The sequence below is a fragment of the Triturus cristatus genome, chromosome 6 (assembly GCF_964204655.1).
Source record: "Triturus cristatus chromosome 6, aTriCri1.1, whole genome shotgun sequence".
Taxonomy (NCBI): Eukaryota; Metazoa; Chordata; class Amphibia; order Caudata; family Salamandridae; genus Triturus; species Triturus cristatus.
This window is the reverse complement of record NC_140589.1, coordinates 1826797035-1826820686: the sequence shown is the minus strand read 5'-3', so window position 1 is coordinate 1826820686 and position 23652 is coordinate 1826797035. Positions and strand designations below refer to the sequence as shown.

Genomic DNA, 23652 nt, shown 5'->3' with positions numbered 1-23652 from the left:
TGGTACCCGAAAGCCGTAATGCCATGGTCTTGACGCCTCCCTTTACTTGCACCCTTTTCCGTAGAGGGCTATTATCTGAAATGACTTTCCCACGTGGAGGTGGCACGTTCTGCCCACCAAGTGATTTTTTTGTTTTATTTTTAGCCTTCCCTTTCCCTTTCTTACCCGTACGTGATTTACCCATATCCGTAAGGGCCTGTGTGGAAAGTTCCGTTAGTTCTTATACATTGTCAAATGAGCCCGACTCATTGCCTTGACCTTCCTCTGAAATGCCATCTATAGCAGCGCAGACCTTTGTGCCTAAGTCCGCTACCTCATCAGCTCTCAATATATCAGCACGGTACTCTCCCAGATTTGTCTGGCTTAGATTACTAGACGCATCAAGTGAATTGATAGGATTGAGTGCATTGGGTGGGCTCTTGTCGGATTTCTCAGGCATACACATAGACTGAATTAACGTAAGAGTTGAGGACTCTGTTATACAGCCTCCAGTCCCATCTTCACCATCCATATTGTCGTTGCTTACAGTTAGCAATATCAGCAATATCAGTAGCGACACTGTTGCAGTCAGGAATCGCCGCAATCAAAGCCTCAGCAATTTTGTTACCAGAAAAATCCTTTCCTGAATTACCGGCAAAGAGCTCCGATACTTTCCCCGTTTGCAGCAAACGTGATAACGGCTTACCGATAGCAATGCCAGACTTCTCCACCATGTTTGCACCATCAGATGTGCCTGCTTCCCCTCCAGCGGCATTCCTGCCGGCGCGGGTGTTCCTCGGGGCAGTTTTAGGTGGCGCCATCCCTCTCTTAGCCTCTGGTACTGTAGCTGCTGCCGGAACCACTGCAGAGGGCAGACCCGACCAATCAAGCACCGACCGGCCAGCCAGTTTCCAAAGAAACAGCAGAGACGGCACAGCAGCCGCCCGATCCTTGCCGTAGAAAGCCGCCACATCCGTTTGTGTTCCCGGTTAAGAAATCTCAGAGCTCTTGATTTCAGCAGGTAATGCGTCTGATGCGTCTATGCTCTGAGAGCCGCTTTAGACGCCGAAACGCTTAAGCGCTTATCTCCATTTCTCCGTTTTCGATCATAGGTGCGGGGAGAACCTCACTCGGCTGCACTCCATGGCGGCTTCAATCCGCCATCTTAGACCTCGGTCTTGCTAGTTTCTCACTACACTTCATTGTATTTAATCGGCCATTGGCGGGTCCCTGTGGGGTCCTGCATTTGCCTTATCCATTTGTTTATGCCTTTTAGTGCTTGCTGTTGGTATTTCTTTAACCCATTCAATCAAACCCCCTCCCGGGTCTTTCTTTCTTTTGCTTATCTTATCTGAGCCACCTTACTGCTTACTTTGCCTGGATTGAGACTCAGCCTGGGTTATTCTCTTTTTGTTCTAGGAACTTTGAACCTGGCCCTGGATCTCTGGGGACCGATCTCTGTTGCAACTGAGTACTTACCATGCCCCAAGCTGGGTATCTGCCATTTCAGCCCTAAGGGAGTCTTCCTCATTCTACTACTTGAAGACTTCACTATTTTCTTTGCTAGGTATTGATTGTATATCTTCATTACATATTGCTTGTCTTAATTTTTGTCTCCAGCTTTAAACAGGAGCGCTTTCCTTCTCATCAATTTGATGTCGTTCTTTCCACACTAACAGTCTGGTTCTTGGCTTGAAGTTGCATCAGATGCTGGCATTAGACGTCAGCATGGACTATGTATCCACGCCTAGGGTCATCATTTGCCGTTGTAAGTGGTTTATTTAGGTAAATCTACTCTCTACCACGATTCCCAGCTCTTTACACCACTAATCTTAGTATGGTGATGGTTACTTATTTGTCTTGGATTTTTTCTTTTTCTCCAGATTGTTTGGCAACTTGGAGCACTGACTTTGGTTGATCACATTGTCCACGCTTCCTATTGTATTCACTTTCATTATTCCCTATTTTCACTTTGAGGTGCAGCTGAGGTACTGGAGGCATTCATCGGTATTATTCTTTGACGTGTCTCTTGTTTACACTTGTTGTATTGATGGGGAAATATTTTGCCATTATCTGAACCCACCCGTGTTTTATATTTAGAACGGAGCCCTAACCTTTACTTCTTGTTAGGCACTCGAATCTCTCCCCCATTATCCATGCGGCACACCCTTTGGATTCCATCTTGTTTGTGCCCTGAAGAAGGTGACGGCTACATTGAAGGCCTTCACCGAAACACGCGTCTGCACTGTGTATGACAGGAACCACGCAGTGATACATGTAAAGAAAGAGAGGAAGTTGAACTGGTTAAATGTTTTTTATCTATTATTTGTTCTCCATTTACATACGAAATCAATGTTATTGAACCAATGAAAATGTATATGGCAATCTCTTGTTATTAGTTTACTGATTTAATATTCATTGTACTCCAGCCAATACCTGGATACACATCTCTTTATAGCGCTGTACTTTTTCACCCAGATATTGGGGTGTGCATGATACCACTACCACTTTCATCTGTGGCTCCTGTCTATATATGCATTTTTTATTGCTAGGCTTTGACAGTATGGCAGATGTATGATGTGACTGCAGTATGACTGGTTTAATGAGAGAGTGCTGTTGTATAACTGATATGATGTTTTAGTTATTATTTTGCTGAGATTCATTTGGACTGGGGATACTCCATGAGTTACATTATTGTTCTTGTGGGTGCATCTTGAAAGGATAATATGTATGATTTTGTTATTTGATTTGCTCTATTATACATGTGAAACATAAAAGATCTTCATAATATTTATAGATTTTTCTATTTTGAATAAAATATTTTTGTACAAGTCACTTTTGCAATTTCCTCATATTGGTTGTTATCGTCAGGTGCTTCTGTTATTCATGGTACTGTTCCCCGCTTGAGATATCCGTTTGGCCATTGAGAGACGCATTGCGCTCAGCTTATACCGTAGTCAGGTGACACCCATTCCTTTCCTTTGTAGGGTCTCACTTATAGGAGTGGTATTTGCAGCCGTATAGGAGGCCGGAGTTCAATTCAAGGCAAAAACAATCTCCAAGAGCCGCCTTGACAACTCCAGTGAGCAGAATTTCTGCCATTGCGGGTTCTCAGCAGTGGCGAACAGATCCAACCACGGGTCTCCTCACTCTTGAGCGAGACCTTGCACCACTTCAAGGTGGAGATGCCATTCATGATCCGCTAGGCATCGACAGCTGAGTTTGTTGGCCCTGGCATTCAGAGAGCCTGCAACGTGTTGAACCACCAGGGAAATGCCCTGGCGTTCCAGAGGCACAGAGCCTCTTGACAAAGAATCCACAACCCCACCATGTTTGTGGCAGGACCACATTGTTGAGGTGTTGTCCCTGAACACCTGCACCAGCCTTCTCTCGATCGAAGGAAGAAAGGCTTTCAATGCCAAGTGGATCTCCCAAAGCTTCAACAGGTTGATGTGAAGCCCAGGCTCCACTTGAGACCAGTCTTCTGATCTCCACCACTCCCAGATAGTTGCCCGAGCCCAGGAGGTACACATCTGTCACTACAGTCAGCTCTGGTTGAGGAAGGGAGAGGAGTCTGCCACTGACCCAATCAAGGTTCATCAGCTACCACTGCAGATCTTTCGCAGTTCCCTCCAAGATCTGGACCATGTCAGAAAAATTCCCCTGATGCTGTGTCCATTGGAATTTCATGTCCCACTGCAGAACCCGCAAAGCCAACATGCATGGTTTATAAGCAGGATGCAGGAGGCTAAGAGGTCCAACAGCCTCACAGTCAGTATCACCTAAATCCAGAATACAGGCTGAAACATCCGCATCATAGCCTGAATATCCTGGACTCGCCGCTTGGGAGGATAGGCCCGAAACTGCACTGTGTCCAGAACGGCACGGATGAAAGGGAGCATCTGAGAGGGAGTCCGGTTTGACTTCGACAAGCTGAGAGTGAACTCCAGCAAGTGCAGGATGTTCACTGTAGTCAGGAGGTGGAAGACTACATAGTCTAGGTAGGGGAAGACTGGAACCCCTGACCTCTATAGATGTACTGCAACTACCTCCATCACCTTGGTAAACACCAAAGGGGCCATGCTAAGACCGAAGGGCATGGTAAACGGTGAGCTCTTGGTCCACCGTGAACCGCAGGTAATGTCTGTGAGCAGGCAGGCAGGAAGGCAATGTGGAAATATGCATCCTGCAAGTCCAATGTTACCAACCAGTATCCCAGGTCCAGGGAAGACAGGACTTGAGCATTTTGAATTTCTCCTTTTCCAGGAAGAAATTGAAATGGCGCAGGTTTAGGACAGAACTAAGGCGTAAGTCCTTTTTGGGCACCAGAAAGTAGTGAGAATAACAACCACAACATACCTCAGATGCCATGAGAGCCAACATTTCCTGACAGAGCAAGGAGAGGTGGTCCTCTATCAGCCAGTTGTAAATGAGTGGCATGGGTGAAGAGGTGGATGCAAAGGGAATGGAGTAGCCCCTTTGGACAATCTATAAAACCCAATGGTCCGATGTAACTGACCTCTAGTGGTGTGGGTGATCGCGTACGCTTCCTCAGGACTCGGTGCCTGTGATGGTAGGAGGGAAACCTAAAATGGTTTGGAGGCTGTGCCTGCTGGGGTGGATTGGTTAGACCTCTGGCAACATGTTCCACGCTGTCTGTGGGAACCGCATCCTGGGTCACAAAAACACTGGGAAGCCTGTTGCCCGTGGTGGCTGGGAGGGTATGAAAGTGGTTGGAAACGCCTTCAGTGGCCACAAAAGGGGTGGAAGGCAGACTGGGGTTGGCGAGGGACTACGGAGAGGCCCAAGAACCTGGTTGTAGCCCTGCTATCCTTAAAGCACTCCAGCGTCGAGTCCTCTTTCTCACCAAAAAGATGAGAGCCATTAAAGGGCATGTCCATGAGCGAGGCGTGGATATTCCCTAAAAAGCCAATGGGTCTCAGCCAGGCATGGTGCCCGAAGGCCACCGACGATAATTTTGCCTTACCCAGTGAGTCTATCGTGTCCAGTCTACATCGCATGGTGAACTTTGCTCAGTCCCTCCCATCAACAATAGTTAGGGAGAGTATGGCTCTGGCCTCCTACAGGCCCACAGGCAGCACTTACGCAACCGAATCCCAGATCATATGGAAGTATCAGCCCAAGAGGCATGTGGTGTTCACCGACTGCACTGCTAGGCTGGCAGAATAGAGCATCCTCTTCTCAAGGGGATAAAGCCTCTTGGATTCCCTACCCAGTGGAGTGGTAGAGAACGCACTACCACTGACTCTAGATGTGGAGGCTTGGCCAACCACGCTATCCGGGTGGGGTGCTGGGTAAGGAAACTGGGGTCCACAGGAGCGGGGCAATGGCGGCAGGCAATTGTCCTGTACACAGGTCCCCCTGTGCAGGGCTTGGACCAGGCACTGAGAAGGAAATCGGTAAGGGCTTCATTAAAGTGGAGTAAAGGTTCCGATGGGGTAACTCCTGGCTGAAGCACCTCTGTCAAGACATTCGCCTTGACAGCCAGTGAGGGCAATTGAAGGTCTAAGACCTTAGCCGCCCTATGGACCACCATATGAATGAGGCACCCTCTTCCAAAGCCGCGCTAGGGCGGAGACCAAGCTAGTGTCCGGTGAGGTGTCAAACTGACTGGCATGCGCCAATTCCTCATTCCAGTTGTCCTCAGTATCATCTAGGGGGTGCAGGTATCCATAAGTGACCCCCGACCCCTTTCATTTGTCTCCCTCTCCAGGCCTGGCTTCGAACCGGAGGGCATCGTTCCGGCCGGTACAGGAAATGGCGTAGGACACCAGTCCAGCTCTGTGTCGGAGTAGGGAATGCCGATGGGGATGGAGCCACCTTGGGGTGTCGGCAGCACCAAGAGTGTCAGTATTGGATTGGGCACAGAGGAAGTTCCAGATCTCTCAGGCGGCGCCACTCCAGATCCAAAACTGGATGCAAGGCTCCCAGCTGGTGCTGAGAGCTCACCCGCTGGTGGGGTTCCAGTGTGGGCCCCTGCTGAGCCTGTGGGGCCTGAAGGCACTCCAGAGGGGCCAGGCCGCCCAAATATGAGGTGCATGGCCTTAGAAGGTCCTGCGCCTTGTCTAAATATTTTGACTGGCATGGCGAAGTCGATGATCTCTTGGACATCTTCTGCAGTGGGACTTAACTAACTGTTTGAATGAGACAATGACTGCCGGGTGCATCTCCTCGAGCGGTCCCGGGACCTTCCATGTGACCAAGGATCTTGAATGTTTCAGGATCGTCCAACGTTGGGTGGTGAGGAGCTTGAGGAAATGCTCCTGCAGCGCCTTAAGGTACATGGCGCAGCATTCCTCGCAGTTATTGGAGACAACGCTCCTCTACAAGCACCACAGACAAACCAAGTGTGGGTCATGTCACAGACATCTGCCTGTGACAGGCACCACATGGTTTGAAACCAGCAGGTTTCCTTGGGGACATTCCTGTCACAGCAGGAGAGCAATCGCTCCCAAAAAGTTTGACAAAAAGTCGAAGAAAAAAAAAGTAAAAAAGCAGCTAAGGGTACCTATTCACAGATCAGCGCTATCTGGCGCGTAAAGGAAAGAACTAATGTCAGACCACCAAGGTGGCACTTGTATAGGCACCATGCACGTCACTTCTAGCACCTATGACGCCACCTACAGGCGCACGGTGTACTGCTTGAAAACTTTCAGATCCAGCTCGATGCCTGGAGTATATCCTAAGGTAGAAATCTTCGGCTAGAAGCCTCTATCTGATAAAGTTCAAGAGTCACCGTGACTCCAAATGCAAAACTATTTGGGTAAGGAATCTGGATCGAGTTAACACCACTCAAATACCTCAAACTACTTTGCAACCTGGGATTTACGGTTTCCAGACGAAAAGTAGCAAGGCTGTGGATTATGAGAACTGCACTAAAACTTAAACAAAAAAAGATATGGACTGATGTATTGCAAACTGAAAAGGTGCTGGCCGCTTCATGGTGCTTTTCTTTCTTTTATTCTTTTTTTAAAATTAAACATAACAAACCACCTGTACTCCTGCTCTACACCCCCACCGATTGCCAAAGCCAAAAGGTCATCCCAAGGCGAGACCTATCGGTGTAGCCAATCCTTGTTTAAGAGTATTCAGTTTGTTCTTGTGACAGCAGGACCTCACCAGTTTGGAGCAGCCCCTCAAGACTTTGAACGCATGTGTGGTTTTAAAAAGCTTTAGTCCAGTTTATGTCCAAATGGTGCTGGGGGTGGTCTCTAGGGAAAGATCATGGTACGATATGTCAAAGCAACAGAGCTTTATTTATTTTTACGGTACCCAAACAGACACTTTTGATTCAGGAGACTTCTTATCTTGTGGGTTTTCTTTTACTCTCTTAACTGTTAATGGTTGTAACAGATTGGGAGAGGAAAGATGTGGAGATTTTGCCTTTTTCGCCCGGCAACATCCGAATTTCTATGCAACCCCCACTCCTTTCGTAAGAGGACAATAGGTCACACACTGACTTGATCCAGCCATCCACAGGCCAAAGAGGGTGGTATTATCAGGTACTATCATTGCTGTGGTAAGCTCTGATTAGCATTTGAGCCCTAGCACCACCCACGAGATTCCAAATCAGACTATGTAGAAAATGACCTCAGACCACAATAACAGTAGTAACATCTACCTGTTAGGTCAAGTTAAGAGATAAATAAGGTCTCATAAACACAAAACACAAGCTCTGATTTCAACCAAGGGCCTGGGTAAAGTAGCTTTCACCCAGTACCCACACATCTTAAACACTCAGCCAGAATACATCTTCACCCAGGGCAACCCTATTTCATTATTTGAAGTTTGAAGACAGATTATTAATAGTTTTATTTCTGGACTCCCACTTTCTTCATAAGTGTACAACAGTGCTTATTGTTTTTATAGAGAATCCCATTCCAAGGGTCTTAGTCCTGAAAGGCATCATACCAGTTTAGAATCAAAGACTTGTGACTTTTGGACGCAACCTTACCTTGGCATTTTCTCTAACGTTTACTCTCAGTACACTCAACAAGCAAGAGGGCTACTGCTCTTGTAGCCCTCTTTGGCTACAGAAACAGCTGCTAGTTGTGGGGCTGTGAAAGGAAATAGTGACTTGGATTTACGGAGTTTAGCATGAACTTATTGCCAAAGCTTTTCCACTGGAAGGACCCCAACACTATGAACCCTACGAGTTGTTCACTGTAGAATGGAATCCTTCTTTGACCAGCAAAATGTTTTGCCAAGCGCCTCTGCCAACGATATAGCAATGCCAAGAAGTCAGATGGCAACAGAGAATCTCTCAAGCTATTGAAGAATTTCATTTTCATTTCTAACACATGCCTCTGTCTGGGAGTTAAAGCAACTTCATTACTCCAATGTTGTGAAGGAATCCCTAACCTCAAGCCTTTATACCATTCTGGTGACACATACCTGGAACCTCCTCAGGTCAAGATGCTTTCAACCTAGCTTACATGAAATAGCACAACCATGACACCTGCAAATGCATGAAACTAATCCAAACCAAAAACTGCCAAGAGATAAGGTAGGGTACCCGAGATAAGATCGGCCAGTATGAAGAATAAACCACTCGCTCACGTCTCACAGAGTAAGACTTCACAGAAAAGAAGATACAGAACAAGACAGATTGGAAGGGGCGGAGGACGGCCCTGTGGAGGCTGGAGGTTAGAGGGAAGGACTGGCAGAAGGACCTGACTCAAACCACCAATCAGGGATGCCACTCAAGCAACAGGACAGGGCAGGTTTTTCCAGAGGACTTCAAGTATCTGGAGCGTTAATCAGTCTACGCCTCTCAACTTCCTGTGTTTTAAGGTTCCCCCTTGGCTCAGTTCAATCACCATTAGAGTTCCCACACCTTTGTCGTCTTCTCCCTAGTCCTCTGTTTTTCCTATCTGTAGGTCTTGTTATCCTGTTTTTGTTCCTAAAATAATTGGCATTTACATCTTCAAGGAGTGTTCCCTTGACTTGCCTGTGTTTTGTCAATGGTAGGACATCTGGAGTAAGGGTGTGGGTTTACAACCAGGTGTTGCTAGTTGTCAGTTCCCCACTAATGCCACTTCGTATACCCCACGTAGACATGTTAAAGTGGCTCTAAATTAAAAGATACAATTCATGAAGGTAGTAAGATTAGAACATCAAATTAAGCTTACTTACCCAAGACGAATGCTCCTTCATTTGATGCTGGTTGCTATGAGGGCCGTTGGCATGGCCTCGCCAAAAACAATTTTGACAGAGCTGGTAGCTGTGACACTGCTGGCATCGGTAGCGGAAACCCATCATGCTCTCACACCGACAATAGGAACATTCAACAGGATGGAAGACTTGGGTCAAAAAAAAAAACAACAATTAAACATGATCTGACCAATATCACTGTGAAGGGAAAAAAAGGCAATAACTAATATAACATTCAGATTATAAATAGACTGTTACATAATCACTGCAAATGAGACTTATGAGAATTTACTGGCAACAAAATATGACACTTCATAAAATAGTAAATAATATATTTTGAGATATGCTACAAAAGAAAACGAAAATGTGGTATAAAAAATAACTTACTGATCAATAACTTTCAGCAATATCTATCATGCACTGAGAACTTCCACAAATACCATTTCTTAATGGCCTAAAAGTTGTAAACTAGATCTCTTAGATGCAGTTCACCTTGGTTAATAAAACCTATCATTGCAGTTTTAATATTTTGCTAGTTCAACATTTTCATTTCCTGTTCAAAGAGGTAACAAAGAACACTCAAGACGTAAATATCATAAATCATTAACCCTTTAGCGTGGAGGATGTGACCTCTGCGTCTGTGCACTACCTTTACCGAGCAGAGAACGTGGAAGTCACGTCAAATGACCAGGGTGCGTGGATAGCTCTGGTGCTCGCACGTGCCCTAGACCCACCCACATCCATGGGGTGACATTTGTATTGGGAGAAATATGGTATTGCAGGATGAGAAGACATTTGACCTTGGTTGGAAGTTCCCAAGCCTGCTGTCACATAACTAAGCGGAATTTTTGTTTTTTGACCTACACTTAGACAATTACTGGGTTTCAAATTAAGAAAGGATAACATAACATGTGTATTTGTAAAGCGCACATTCACCCATAAGTCTCTTGGCGCTGAATAATAGATGTTTATTGTTACCCAACTCAATGGTTCTCGACCTCAGATGGATGAAAGGCTGAGTGGACCCGCCGGGATTTGAACCTGTGACCATGAGGTCAAACACAGGCTCCTGCAGTGGATGCATTAGTCCACTGAGCCACTAGACCACCAGACCCATCCACCATATACCACCCTATTCAGGAGGGTCCCTAGCTCTCAGAAATGGCCTGAGTTGGTAGCGGTGTCTGGATGCCTGAATAATAGTCATCTCCAATGGGAACTGACAAGAAAATATTCTTATTTGGCAAAGATTTGACATTGCCATGACATTCTGGGTAGTAGGATGTATGCCATACCCTATAACTACCAGAACTTTCCATCATAGAAATGTGAGGTTTTTTTGAGGCCTCGTTTGACATTTGCAGTGCATTCTGAACACAAACCACACCACTCTGAGCTTCAACTGTTGTCTACGCACATCCCAAAAGTATGACTCTGAAAAGGATGATTGAAGCCCTTTTTTGGACCTTTGCTGCTGTGGGCAATAGACTGACAAACACAAGTGGGATAACATTTTTGTTGCAAGAAGTGTGGACAAGCTGGGTGGCAGTGACTTTTGCAACTACATACAAATTTCAGAACGTTTGGGAACAGAAATGTGAGAAAAGTATTTTTTGAAGCAAAGAGTGACATTTTCAGGGCGTATGGGTAGGAAAAAATTGTGATATCTATGCAAGTGACACCATCTTGGACTCCCAAGACTCTCTAGCCTTTTTAGAATGTCTGGAATTGGCAGCTTTCTCAGGGTGCGGAAGGACATTAGACCTACATATGACAGGCAAGCACCACCACAAAAGTCTGATCTAGCCATCACTTCTACTCTTAACCTAATTGCATTTTTGGGTCTGTATCCTGTACCACGTGTTAAGCCCACCCACACACACGGGATACCATTGCTACCAGGACACGAGTGAGAACGCAGAACACTAGGACTTAGTATTAATTATAGATTCCGTTTATATTTTGAGCTTCCAATTGTAAGTCACTCTGCACAAAAACACATAAAAAAAACACAGAATCACATGGAATTATGGGTAATCCAAAATTCAGTGATACGAATAACCCCATGCCTAATGCCATTCCTTCATTGAATTTTTCCTTATGAAGTGGTGAATGGATGGAACACAATGAGAAATAAATCATTGTAAATCGAGCCTCAATTGATATTTTAAGGTCTCGCCTAGCAGCGCGCATGCGCTGCGAGACTAATTGTAAAGGGCTTTCAAAAGCTCACCACAGGCGGGTAACCTCAAGCAATAGGCCACACACGCACGAGCGTGTCTTATTGCTTGCGGTTACCCGCACGGGTGCCATATGTTTTGAATTATCGAGGCCCAGACACGGGCGCGATAATTCAAAACATATGGCCTGGTGCTCGCTCTCGCGCGCGCGCCACTCATGGGACGCTGCATTCCTTTTTTTTTTTAAACTTTCAGTGCGAGGCGCATGCGCTTGTTTTATCTGTTATGCTCCCATTTCCTGTTATCACAAATGACGTCTCCCTTTTATAGTTTTACATGTCACGCTGTTGCTCTGTATTCTTCAGTGTTATCGTTGAGGGCGGTGCTGTGGCCCCAGGTGGGCGGGCGCGCTCGCTCCCCCAGCCTGACTGGAGTGACCACGCCACGGTGTTTGTGTCTGACGCGCCCCCGTCCTCCGTCGCCTTATGTGAAGCCCCGTCCTCCGCCCCCGCCACCCCTTGCATAGCACCGTCCCCTGGCGGGGGCCGCGCCTTCAGCGAGGCCGTCCAGCCGCACAGACACGAGCCCTGACACCGGCTTCACTCATGGACGGGGCCCAGTGCATCTAGACGTCATTTGGGGAAAGGGAAGCCCGCGCGGGCCTTGGAGCCTCCACCAACGGATAGGGGAGAAGGAACTCTCATAGTGGCACTGTTTTGTTTCCATGTGCTCCTTTGGAATTGCTTGAAGCTGTCGTTTACAGAGTGAGATGGGGTAGTCAAAATAGGTCAACACCCAGTGTTTTAGGTCCTTAGCACTGGAGAGCGAAAATCCTTCAGCCAGACCAAGTAGTGGCGGAGGCCGTTTGTAGTGTTGAAGATGCCTGGCGTGGGCCTGCGCAGCCAATGAAATGACAAAGTATAGTAAATAAAAGAGAATCCCAGGGTAAGGTGGTGTTGCCTAATTTGGACTTTGCATCTCGGTTCCTTGAAAGTAGGTGACGCGGCCTTTCTGCTCTCACCCTGGCTGCTCTCTGAGGCTTGGCTCCCACATGGGGCTGGTGGTGGAGGCGGGAGCTCACCAGATGTGCTCACCAAGCCCATGGGCACACCACAGCTGTTGTGCTCCTCAAGCGCCATGCACAGGTCATGTCAAGGAATGCAAATGGGCGGGCGCACACCCAGGCGAGGCGCGCATTGTGGGAATGAATCAGTCACTCATTCACTGCGCTCATCGTTTCCAAGCTGTGCTGACCCTCAACCTGAGCCAAGATTCGTTAACCAGGGGTGTATGGGATGGGCCGGTCTCGTTTCCAGACTCTGACAGGCCCCTTGTCAGCAGAGGGCTGGGGGACCCTTGGAAGGCACATTTACTATTCTAACTCCAGTCCTTGAATATTCAGGGAAGTGCAACTTTGCACAAAATAGTTTAGGAGGCTTCTTTACCATTCTAACTCCTGTCCTAGAATATCTTGAGGGAAGTTAGAAGCACTCAGAGTATCTTAGAGAAAAGGTTGAAAACGAGTAATTTACATCAGCAAAGCTGGGACCTACGTTCTGGTAGCATGTGTGCCGGAACCTCAATTCTTGTACAGCACCCCTCTGTATTTAGAAAGTTTATTGTTTGATACAATATGTTTCTTATACCAGTGTTACCTAAAGGATTTTAGGCGCCCCGGGCCTTACATACTAATAGGAGCCCCTCTTGGAACTACCTTTCTATTTTAGTATCAATTTTCTGATAATTAAACTCTCATGATGCCAAACAGTATTAAATATGTTAATGGCTGGAATAGTGAAATAGACAGAGTTGAGACAGAGAGAAAGTTCATTTTCCCAGGGTCCCTTGGAAGGTGGGGGCCCCGGCAATTGCCCCCTTTGCCCAGGCCTTAAAACGCCTCTGTCATATACAATAAAATCATATACAATAGAATATAAAAAACAAAAATAAAATACCATTCAGAACCTTTTCTGATCGTTCAGTAGTAATAATAATGCAACTGCCACTCACCATCACTTAACATTTTTCAGACACATACCCTTATTAAAACAAGCATTGGCATATCCAATAGGTCTCGCCTTTGGGACCTTATAAGTATTTAGTTATGCAGCACAATATCCTTACTGCAACAACATTAACTGTTGCATGGCTAAACACTTATAAGGTCCCAAAGGCAAGACCTATTGGCTATGCCAATGCTTGTTGGTTATTGCGGGTTGTTTGACAACCAACAAGCACTACACATCTGTGACTGAAAGAGCCTGACATATAGATCAATTAATAACTTTCTCAGATTGGCCTTCAGTGCAAATACTTACAAATGAAAACCTTATCGTTCATTTTTAGGTCGAGCCTACAGCAGCGCATGTGCTGTTGCTCGACTTTTGTAAGTGGGAATTAAAAATGCTTCCCACCGGCATTTGCTGGCCTAATGCTTGCGTTCACGCTCATGTGAACGTGCAATTACTTTCACTTTGGACGATGCTGCGCACGCACCACTCGCGTGTTTGCTGGCGCGTGCGCGCCTCCGCCTCTCTCTCCCGCTACAGCCCCCATCTTTCCATTCCCCGCGACCAATGCTTGTTTCTTAAGTCTCAGGGCACGAGTCAAATGTTGCAGATTGAAAGACGCATGCGTACCAATAGGTGTGTCCCAGTTGAAGGCTCCACCTTATTTTACGTCACGTTGCAGTATCGTCGAGAAGGCCTCATCTGGACCACCAGTAATCCTATTGTGAATAAACAGCCAGCAGGAGCACATATCATTTTATACCTTTGATTTTAAACACCCTTACTTTTGTTTCCAGTGCACATTGCCCGCAGCCCTTTCTTTAAGGGTCTTACCAGCAGCTTACCTGAAGGTTTGCAACTTCAACCACTAACTCACCAGACATGTTTTACAACAATGACTGGCTAGCCACTAGCCTTTACCGATCTGGCAAGTATTTATTTATATTCTAGCTTTTTCCTAATTTGCCTATGTTTATATTCTGATTCTGAGCATGAAATAAGTATTTTATAGGTTTACACCTGTCTTCGTCCCTCTTTTCCAATCACTGCATAAAATGAAATCAGAAAAGATTGAGGTGCATTGGCAGAGCAGCACTGGGGCTTCAGACCCAGACCTCAAGCGCTGCTCTACCTATGTGACTGGGTCCTCGCTTATATAAGTATCTAACTGGCACATGCATCAACAATGCCATTTGCGATTCCTTATTAGTGAAAAATAAGGATTCGCTAATAAGGAATAGCAAAAGGCTATGCATGTAGAAATCGCTTAAAAAATAGCCATTTCTAAACATTCCTTAATTGCGACTCGCAAATTGCGAGTTGCAATTAAGGAATACCTCCCCATTCATTCCTATGGGCCTAGAGGCCTAAAGGCCCATAGGAATGAATGGGAAGACATTCTCAATTTGCGATTCTCAATTAGAGAATCGCAAATTGAGAATGCAATTTCAAGGGTGCCAGGGTGTCAAAAGGACACTCTGTTGCACCCCTTAAATCTGCATATGAGTACATCTTGCACACACACATGCCCCAAGGGCATGTGTGTGTGTAAAATGGAACTTTGAAAAATGCACATTAGTGCATTTTTCAAAGTTAAACTTCATGGTAATTTGCTCCCCCTATTAGCGAAATCACTAGTTTTTTTAGTTTAATGCATTGCATTTAGGGAATCTCAATTTGCGATTCCTTAAATGCAATGGCAATTTAAGTAATCGCAATTTAGAGATTACTTAAATTGCGATTTTTGCATTTGGGATGTTGCATCCCAAATGCAAAAATACCGGTCGCAAATGGGCAGATTCTGAGAATCTGCCCGTTTGCGACCGGTTTTTGCTTTGATGCATGTGGGCCTCAATGAATAAAAAAAATAATCAATAAATATCCATTGAAACAGCAGCGTTTTTTGTGGTACATTGTCAGTTCATAGACCCAAAACACATATAGGTAAAAACTCATCGAGTTGAAATAGACAGGCACATTTGAACTGAGTACCATCTTATTAACACATACTCATCTACGTGCACCAAACATAAATTAGATATTACATGGAGATTAAAGCTGTATTTGATGCAGCGGAAATACCCATTCACGTTATGAATCATTAAAAAATATGTGTAGACTGGGAACTTTTTTTTTGTTTCGCATCCCTTGTACAATATTTGTTAAACATTGGGAATATTTAATACAAATATAATAGTTTATACCAAGTAAGGTGGGTCAGAGTGTTAACCACTCCCTGCTAACATCTGTCACGAGGCTCGTATTACATGTATGAATCCTGACATGGCAATCTGCACATTTCAACCTCAAGGTTTGTAAATCGAGTAATATAAAATGAGGCAAAAGTAACATTTGTTATGAATAGTGCATAGACATGGTAATAAAAAATCTGATAATAAGTGTTATATTAAAATAAACAATGATGATGAATATATTGATAAATCATGCGGATAATGCTAGGTGTACAGCCGCATTTTGTTAGCATGTCAAACAAGCATTGGCATAGCCAATAGGTCTCGCCTTTGGGACCTTATAAGTGTTTAGCCATGCACAGTTGATGTTGTTGCACCAATGATATTGTGCTGGATAACTAAACACTTATAACATCCCAAAGGCGAGACCTATTGGCTATGCCAATGCTTGTTCTTTTTGCCTACTTACTTTCATTATCTATTTTCTATGTCACCAATGAGTTTCTTTGGGAAAACCTTAAATTATATACATTAATAACTAATGATCCCCTTGGAGATGAATTCAGAATTTCGTCCATTGTTCGAAAATGTATAGTTTTGTGGTTCACCCATGAGTTTCAAACCTCTCCCCCGCCCCCAATATTTCAAAGTAGGCGGACACCACAAAAATGGGTAATATTGATCATCACTCAGACAGTGCAAACGGTCGAAACTATGTTTTTGTTGCTGTAATTTTTAGAGGAAAAATGAAACACTCATACAAAGCACTTTCTCCCGTTTGTTTGGTAAAATCCAATATTTTGCCACATTTTGGCTATTTTCTCAGGTTCTCCCACCCCCAGCAGGGTAAATGACAAACACTGAGTAACTTCACGATCCACAAAAGGAACAGAAAAAAGGACACACATTTGGCCTGGATATCTTCTCTAAGGGGGGGGGGGGGGGGGGGCATCTGAAGGATTAAACTCAAACTATCCCAAATGTCAGGCAGGGGTTAGAAGGGAGGGAAAACTGAGGGGGAAACCTCAGCAATTAGAGGTTAAAGAAAATTATATAAAGATTACAAAATAAGAAAGAGAAAGCTGCCGAATGAAGCAGAATGTGAAAGCACTAAACTGAATAAAAAAATCATAAGGAATAAAGGAAATCTTTCTTTTCTTCTAATAAAAAAATGAAGAAAACATACAGAAGGAAACTTGGCCTCACAAATGAACTACTTCAGTTTGTGAGAAATGAACATTCCCATGTTGCTTCTGGTAAACCAAACCCAAGCCCATCCTGTTTGAAGTGGAAAAAATAACAAGCAACATTTTTACGTTATTATTTATTTAATGGCTTATGAAATCGAACAATTTCACAATAGTGAACTCATGTGATTAAAACATGATTTTTATAGTGTAAATGTATAGGGCAAAGATCTAAGTATACAATGCATTATTTATGACGGACCATACTCTTGCACAAAACTGTTGCATAAAAGAACCTTCAACTAAATCTTAATGTGCTTAATTTTGGAATGCAATAGCAATAAAAGTTCAACTTGCACATTGTCCACATTGCTTTCCAATCTTTATGTCTGATGCTTGAGGATAGCTCTTTATCACAACAAGCATGAATCCAAGCTGAACATGGAAATGTTAAATTATCGATACGTATATTTACTTTGGAGAAAGTATGGCCTGACTTCTTGCACTAAGATATTTTACTATTACTCTATATTTTGGCAATTCGCAAGTAGGCAAATTGAATAAGAATTGCAGTTTATCGAACAAGAAGACAGACATGCCTATGGCACATGTCACTCAAAGTAGAACTTAATATTTTTGTTTGTACACATTTTATGACTATTTCATCAAGTACTATCAACAGTATTTTGAATGCAAATGTAAAAAATAATAGCATACAGTGGTATTGTAAATTTAGTCATTTTAAAAACTATTGGAAAATTGAAACGTTATTAATCAAAGTTTCTACCAATGGATGAAGAGCAACTAAATGCTGTTCAATTAAGAGCCAATCATGAGTGTTAGAAAAATAATTTCTAATTATTCCAAATAAATGATAGCATAAGAGACATAGTTTAGAGGCGACGTTTATTTTAATTTATTTTACTCCAGCTCAATAAAGAGGAAATAAATAGGTTGAGGTGTCAAACTTTTCTTTAAATGTTAAAATGTCTGTACAATTTGAGTCTACTGGTTCATTAATGACTCTTAAAAAAAAATAGACTTGGGTGAAAGAAATCGGCCTTTCACCAAAGTCACAGTCGTCCAATACATGACGGGTGAGCTCCTGCCAAACCACAGACTGGGGATATTCCCAGAAGCAAGCAGGCTACTGTGAAGTGACTTCACCTCTGGACGCACGAAAAGAAGTCACAATTTCTTTCAGAAAAGTAAATGAGGAGGGCAACAAAAACTTACAATTCAAGTGATGAACAACATAAAAGTCCAAAACAACTTGAAGAAATAGCCCACGCCTTTCCTAAGACAAATATGTCATAAATGAAAGAACAGCCCTAAAAGAGCTAAAGCTATACCAAAGTCGAACAAGGATAACTAACTGGATAACACAGTTAAATGCAGAACAAGTAGTTACTGTCTAATATCTACAGGTGAAAAACGTTGTTAGGTAAGAAGATATACTTTTTAAAAACCTGTCCCATCCTACTCAGCAGCACTACCCAAATTCTTTGGGCACTTCCTCAGAAAGGGTACAATCAAGTAGGGGTCTGACACAAGACCAGGTCTACAACTTTCCTACACCACAGATACTCCAAATCTTCCAGCAGGCACTTCCAGGAACCAAGTATTAGGAAGCACACAACTGGCTAGGACTTCTTGACCGCTCAATGCAATTCTTAAGGAAAGCAGCGAAACCTTCTGTATTGAAAGAAACAGTCCACAACCTACAGCTTTAAGGCATTAATCCTCCAAACTATGACCCAATGTTAGTGAGCACTGACCACTCTGTACACAGAGGTCGGCAGGAGACTCACTTTATCTTTGGTATCTGCCCGGACAGTACGGACCCAGCACATGTCCAGTTATACTCCTGTGTTGTATCTAGCATTTTTATGTATCTTCCATATCAACTACTAAACTATGGTAGAGCTCCGAGAACTACAGCTTAGAGAGAACTACAGACATACCTCGGGTTTGGAAAGTAGCCTTCCCCGCCATATTGTAGGTTATATTTTCACACCCTTCTTTCCCACACAAACTATCCTTGCTTCGTGAATGACAATGAAAGCAAACATTTGGATGTGATCCCACTGTCTGGCAAATCCAACAGGGCAGAGAGACAAAAATCTGGCATCTGCAGTCTTTTAGAAATATTGCTGGGTAAGAATATGACACGTTATTAGCACATTCTTACATCGCAAGACGATTAAAAAAAACATGTTCCCACCTGTCACATGGTCACGAAGAGGGAAAGGAGAGAAAACACGGGGAATATCTTTACGCATGGTAAGGGCTTTCAGCAGCAACAACAGTCATCAAATGACTTTATTTCGAATCCAAAAAGGAATCATAAAAGTATACACATATAATAAAAACAGTACACACATTTTAAAAGAGATACCCAAAGATCCAAAATACAATAAAAAAATTTAAACAGTGCGTTAAAAATAACATTTGACAGGTAAATCCATTATAAAATATTATCACTCGCTAACTTCAGTAACAGTCACATTTCTGTGCTTTGAGAGGGCAGACAGATGGGCTGAAGCAATCGTTGGAGACTCTGAAGAACTGACATGTCATAGCGGCAGAACAGCGTCAGGTAGACAATCCCTTTGAGATCAGCAAAGAGGTGAAAAGACCGTTGGGTCACAAGGGTCAAAGCAGCACATATGATACCAGCGGATTGTTTGTTGGGCAACAGTGTAAGGGGCAACACTAACTTACCGCCGCCGTGAGGGTAATGGCCAATGTTGCTTCTTCCTGCCGTGAGGGGAACGGCTCACCCGGACATCATCCCCCAGCAACCCTTGCCTTATCGCCCGCTCTGACGCGGTGCAGCACGCCTGGAGGTGCCATATATGCGCCGCAAGCCTCCCGCAGCGCGGGACGCTGGGAGCAGCGGATTGTTTGTTGGGCAGCAGTGTACCGGACAACACTAACTTACCGCCTCCGTGAGGGTAACGGCCAACGTTGCTTCTTCCTGCCGTGAGGGGAACGGCTCACCCAGACTTCATCCCCCAGCAACCCTTGCCTTATCGCCCACAGTGACGCGGTGTAGCGCGCCTGGAGGCGCGATATGTTCGCCGTAAGTCCCCCACAGCGCGGGACGCGCCCTGGCCAAGGGCGGGCCCGTCCTTGCCCGTCAGTGTCCAATAGAGGCCGGGTTGGGCCATCTCTCTTCCGCCACTGACATTTGATTAGGTGAGCATTGCCCTTGAATATTTGTATACTAGCTGCCCTAAGAAACCTCAACCATGGGGAAGAGGACAGATATAATACCGTCCCGCCCAGTCATCACAAGTATTGAGAGCATGCTGGAAAGGGCGTTGAACATAGTGTCTAATGAAATTTACCTTACGGAGAGGAGACTGTCCCTTGGTATTGAAGCTTTGTATGATGGTCCTATGGTAGAGACTGAATCAGTTGACACAGCTGGCCCTTCTCTGTTTCACAATGTTCAGAACACTGATTCGGCCAATATATCAACCCCCAGGCCAGGTCCTATGCCTGGATATGAAGTTATTCCAACTCAGAACTCGAAGGACACTAGTATTGCAATTGATCAGGATTCTCCCATGGCTAGTGCCACCGCGTGTGCAGGTGCAAAGCGGAAACGGAAAACAGCAAAGCCCGTCCCTTTGAAGAGAAAACAACCACCCGCACTGGTTCTACCCGCTCTGTTACGAGTACTTGGTTACACACACCCTTACAGACTCAGGCTCAGAATCCTGCACCTGTAGATTCCACGCTCCATGGAAAACCAAGGAACACTGTTAGTACCCAGACTGGCACCACACTGTCTTCTCTCCCGTATAACAGCTTGGGCGAGACTTTTATTGACACTGTCGTGAATAGTATCTTTGGGCGTATCAAAGACCTGATTGACTCAAATTTTTGTGCTCTGTGGAAATGGCTTGATAGGCTGGATACTTTGTCTATTTAGTTATGCTCCCAACTCAAAAATGTTAGACCTGCAACATCAGAGGGGTTGGAATCAAGTCCAATATTAGTCGACATTGCCCCCCAACAACATGTCTCTGCCCCAATAGCCCCATTGTCTTTACCATTTGGGTCATGTCCTACCTGTGAGAAGGTAAAATAATGTCTTAGAGCAAAGGCTACTGTTACACCAGGGAATTTACCTAATACTGTAAGGTCAAACATTCTGCCAGCTACAACTTCATACACACGGCTAGATTCTAGCTGCACACTACGCGTGATACAGAGAGTCCTAATCTGAGTGACGGTAACGCATGTGTGGGGGTCCCAACCCAAGCAAATACTGTAAATACCCAACCTAGCAAAGACATACTGAACCTTCCACCTGCATCCTGCCCATTTGTTTGCGTACTTGCAGATGTACCCGTCCTTAAGAAAAACCAAACTGAGACATGGTACCAACTCCGCAATAAATGAATAGGATTCAGGGTGGCTGACGCATATAATATCATCATGGTTCGTAGGGTAAGCTGGGTTGGCTTCTCTGTCAAAAAAATCGAGGGGGACTGTATTGTTGTTAACTTCCGAAACCCTGCAATGGCCAAATCCTTACTAAAGGTACAGGAAGATATATGCATGGGCCCCAGTAATATTTGCCTGCTGCCGTTGGGATATTTTTATAAACCAATTTTTAGCCTAGAAACGAATGATGGTGCACCCCTATTGAGGCATAATAGGTTCCTACCTCTGTCCACTCTTGATACCCAAGACTGACTTGCACCCATAGGGTTATTAAATGAAGTCAATCGTCTACCTGATGCATGTCCACCAGGAGGTCTTTCAAATCCAAATAGGACTGGTACCAACTGTAAATTGAGTATACTTAGTTGGAACGTTGCCAACCTGGCGTCTAAAATGAATTTACAGACTGGATTGAAATAGTTGAACACCAGGATATTATAATGATGCAGGAAACCTGGGCCACCCAGGATCTCCACTTAGACGGGTTCCAATGTTTTAATATTGTTGTGCCGGTTCCCAAGGAAGGGCGACCATCTGGTGGACTTTCGATATGGGTGAACATTTTAACGGGAGGTACTGTAAATGTTTTAGATACACAAAATGATAATATACAAGCACTGAGCTACACAAGGGGAATCTCCATATGTTTAATCAACTTTTACAACAATTATTTGTATTCTGTGCCAAATATTAATTGTAATAATTTGTTTAATTTTATCTTAACCCTACAAAACCTTGCGTTTTTTTTCTAATGTTGTTGGTATTTGTGTGGGGGGAAATTTTAATGCCAGGATTCCAATGGGTAACAACTTAACAATATTCCCGACTACCAGTTTGTCTCGGTGTACTCGGGGGACAGAACTATTAGATTATCTATGTAACCATAACCTAGTTAACACCATGGATATTGCTGCTGTCCCCGATAAAGATAATCGTATTGAACCGACATATAGAGGCAGGGGTTGTACCTCTACTATTGATTATGTTTTCATTTCTTCCATTTTAGAAGACTGTTTGTTAAGTGCTGAGGTCATGCCGACCCATCATGGCGACCACAATCCTATTAGAATATCATTGAAAATTGCTCCTAAGCCTGTAAACAATAAGGAGTGTGACGCTATGAACTTGTTACCCTCCACAGAAAATCTGAGATTAGTTTGGCGGGGTATTGACAATAACAAGTTATTCGTCAATATGTTAACTGCTTACTCGCCACTTGTTGACACTTGTTTGTCATTTAAAGACCATAACCCAGATATAATCGGTGCTTTTGCCCAACTGTGTGAGGGTACTAAACGGTTGTTGTCAAGGCCTACTATGAAACCTCGAACGGGACCAAGATGGTTTGATAGAGACTGCTCACTGGCTAACAGAAAGCTCCTCAAGGCACTGTCAACGACCCCTAGAGACCGGGCTCTTGTTAAATCTCCGAGACACCATTACAAGACAGTAATTACACATAGGAAAGATGAAATCCTAAAGTATCACTGGAATAGTTTAGCGTGTAGTGCATCTTTAAAAAACGGAAATGGCTTTTGGATGGCAGTTAAAAAGCTTAGGACATTGGGACATCCCCTGACCGCTATTAGTTGCAATATATCTAGCGACTTATGGGTGGCTAATTTTTCCAAAATTTACTCGGTACCAATTGGAAACGAGGATTCATATGAATATCATGCGCCCACCCCAATTGAAATAACTTTGCTAGAAGTGGAGGATGCAATCCAACAAAGTTTGGGTAATAAAACCCCGGGCCCTGATGGGTTGCCCAATCGATCTTATTAAAAACAAACCATATTTTTGGGCACCTCTTTTATTGAATGTTTTTAATCACTTAACTTATGCTACAATTCCGAGTATGTGGTCTATGAGTATCATTGTACTGGTTTTTAAAAAGGGCGATCGTTCTAACCCCAGTTGTTACAGACGTATCTCTCTCTCATCAATAACACCCTGAAAATTCTGGGTAGGATTCTCTATAACAAGATAAGGTCATGGGCCGAGGGAGATAAGATTTTAAGGCCGTGTCAACTGGCATTTAGAAGTAAAGTAGGCACAATGGCACAGTGCCTAAACCTAAATTTGATTACTGGCAAGTACACTGTTGCAAACAAATCCCCTATATATCTCGCCTTTATGGACCTTACTTCTGCATTCGACCTCGTCAATAGGTCACGATTATGGTCCATTCTTTTAAAACAAGGCCTTGATGAAGCTCTAGTCCACTTTTTAGCGTATTTGCACAGAGATCTGCATGCCCGGGTGAGAATCTGACAGGACGGGGACGTATCAAGTGACATCAAAATTGATAGAGGAGTTAGACAGTGGTGCGTTCTAGCACCCCTTCTTTTTATTCTATATATTAATGACCTACATGACTCACTAGTAAAACTCACCCACGATGTCCCGAGAATAAACGGTAATACACTCCCCGCCTTACTGTATGTGGATGACGCGGTTTTAATGGTAC

General features: G+C 44.2%; 1 protein-coding gene across 4 annotated transcripts in view; it reads right to left on the bottom strand.

Moving 5' to 3' along the window:
* Positions 1–23652, bottom strand: part of DTNB (dystrobrevin beta) — a 716394-nt gene that overhangs the window by 459432 nt on the left and 233310 nt on the right. For all 4 annotated transcript variants that reach the window (XM_085613210.1, XM_085613208.1, XM_085613207.1 and 1 more), the window contains exon 9: positions 9136–9302. In XM_085613210.1, the coding sequence (XP_085469336.1) occupies positions 9136–9302 (167 nt within the window). The remainder of the gene's footprint in view (positions 1–9135; positions 9303–23652) is intronic.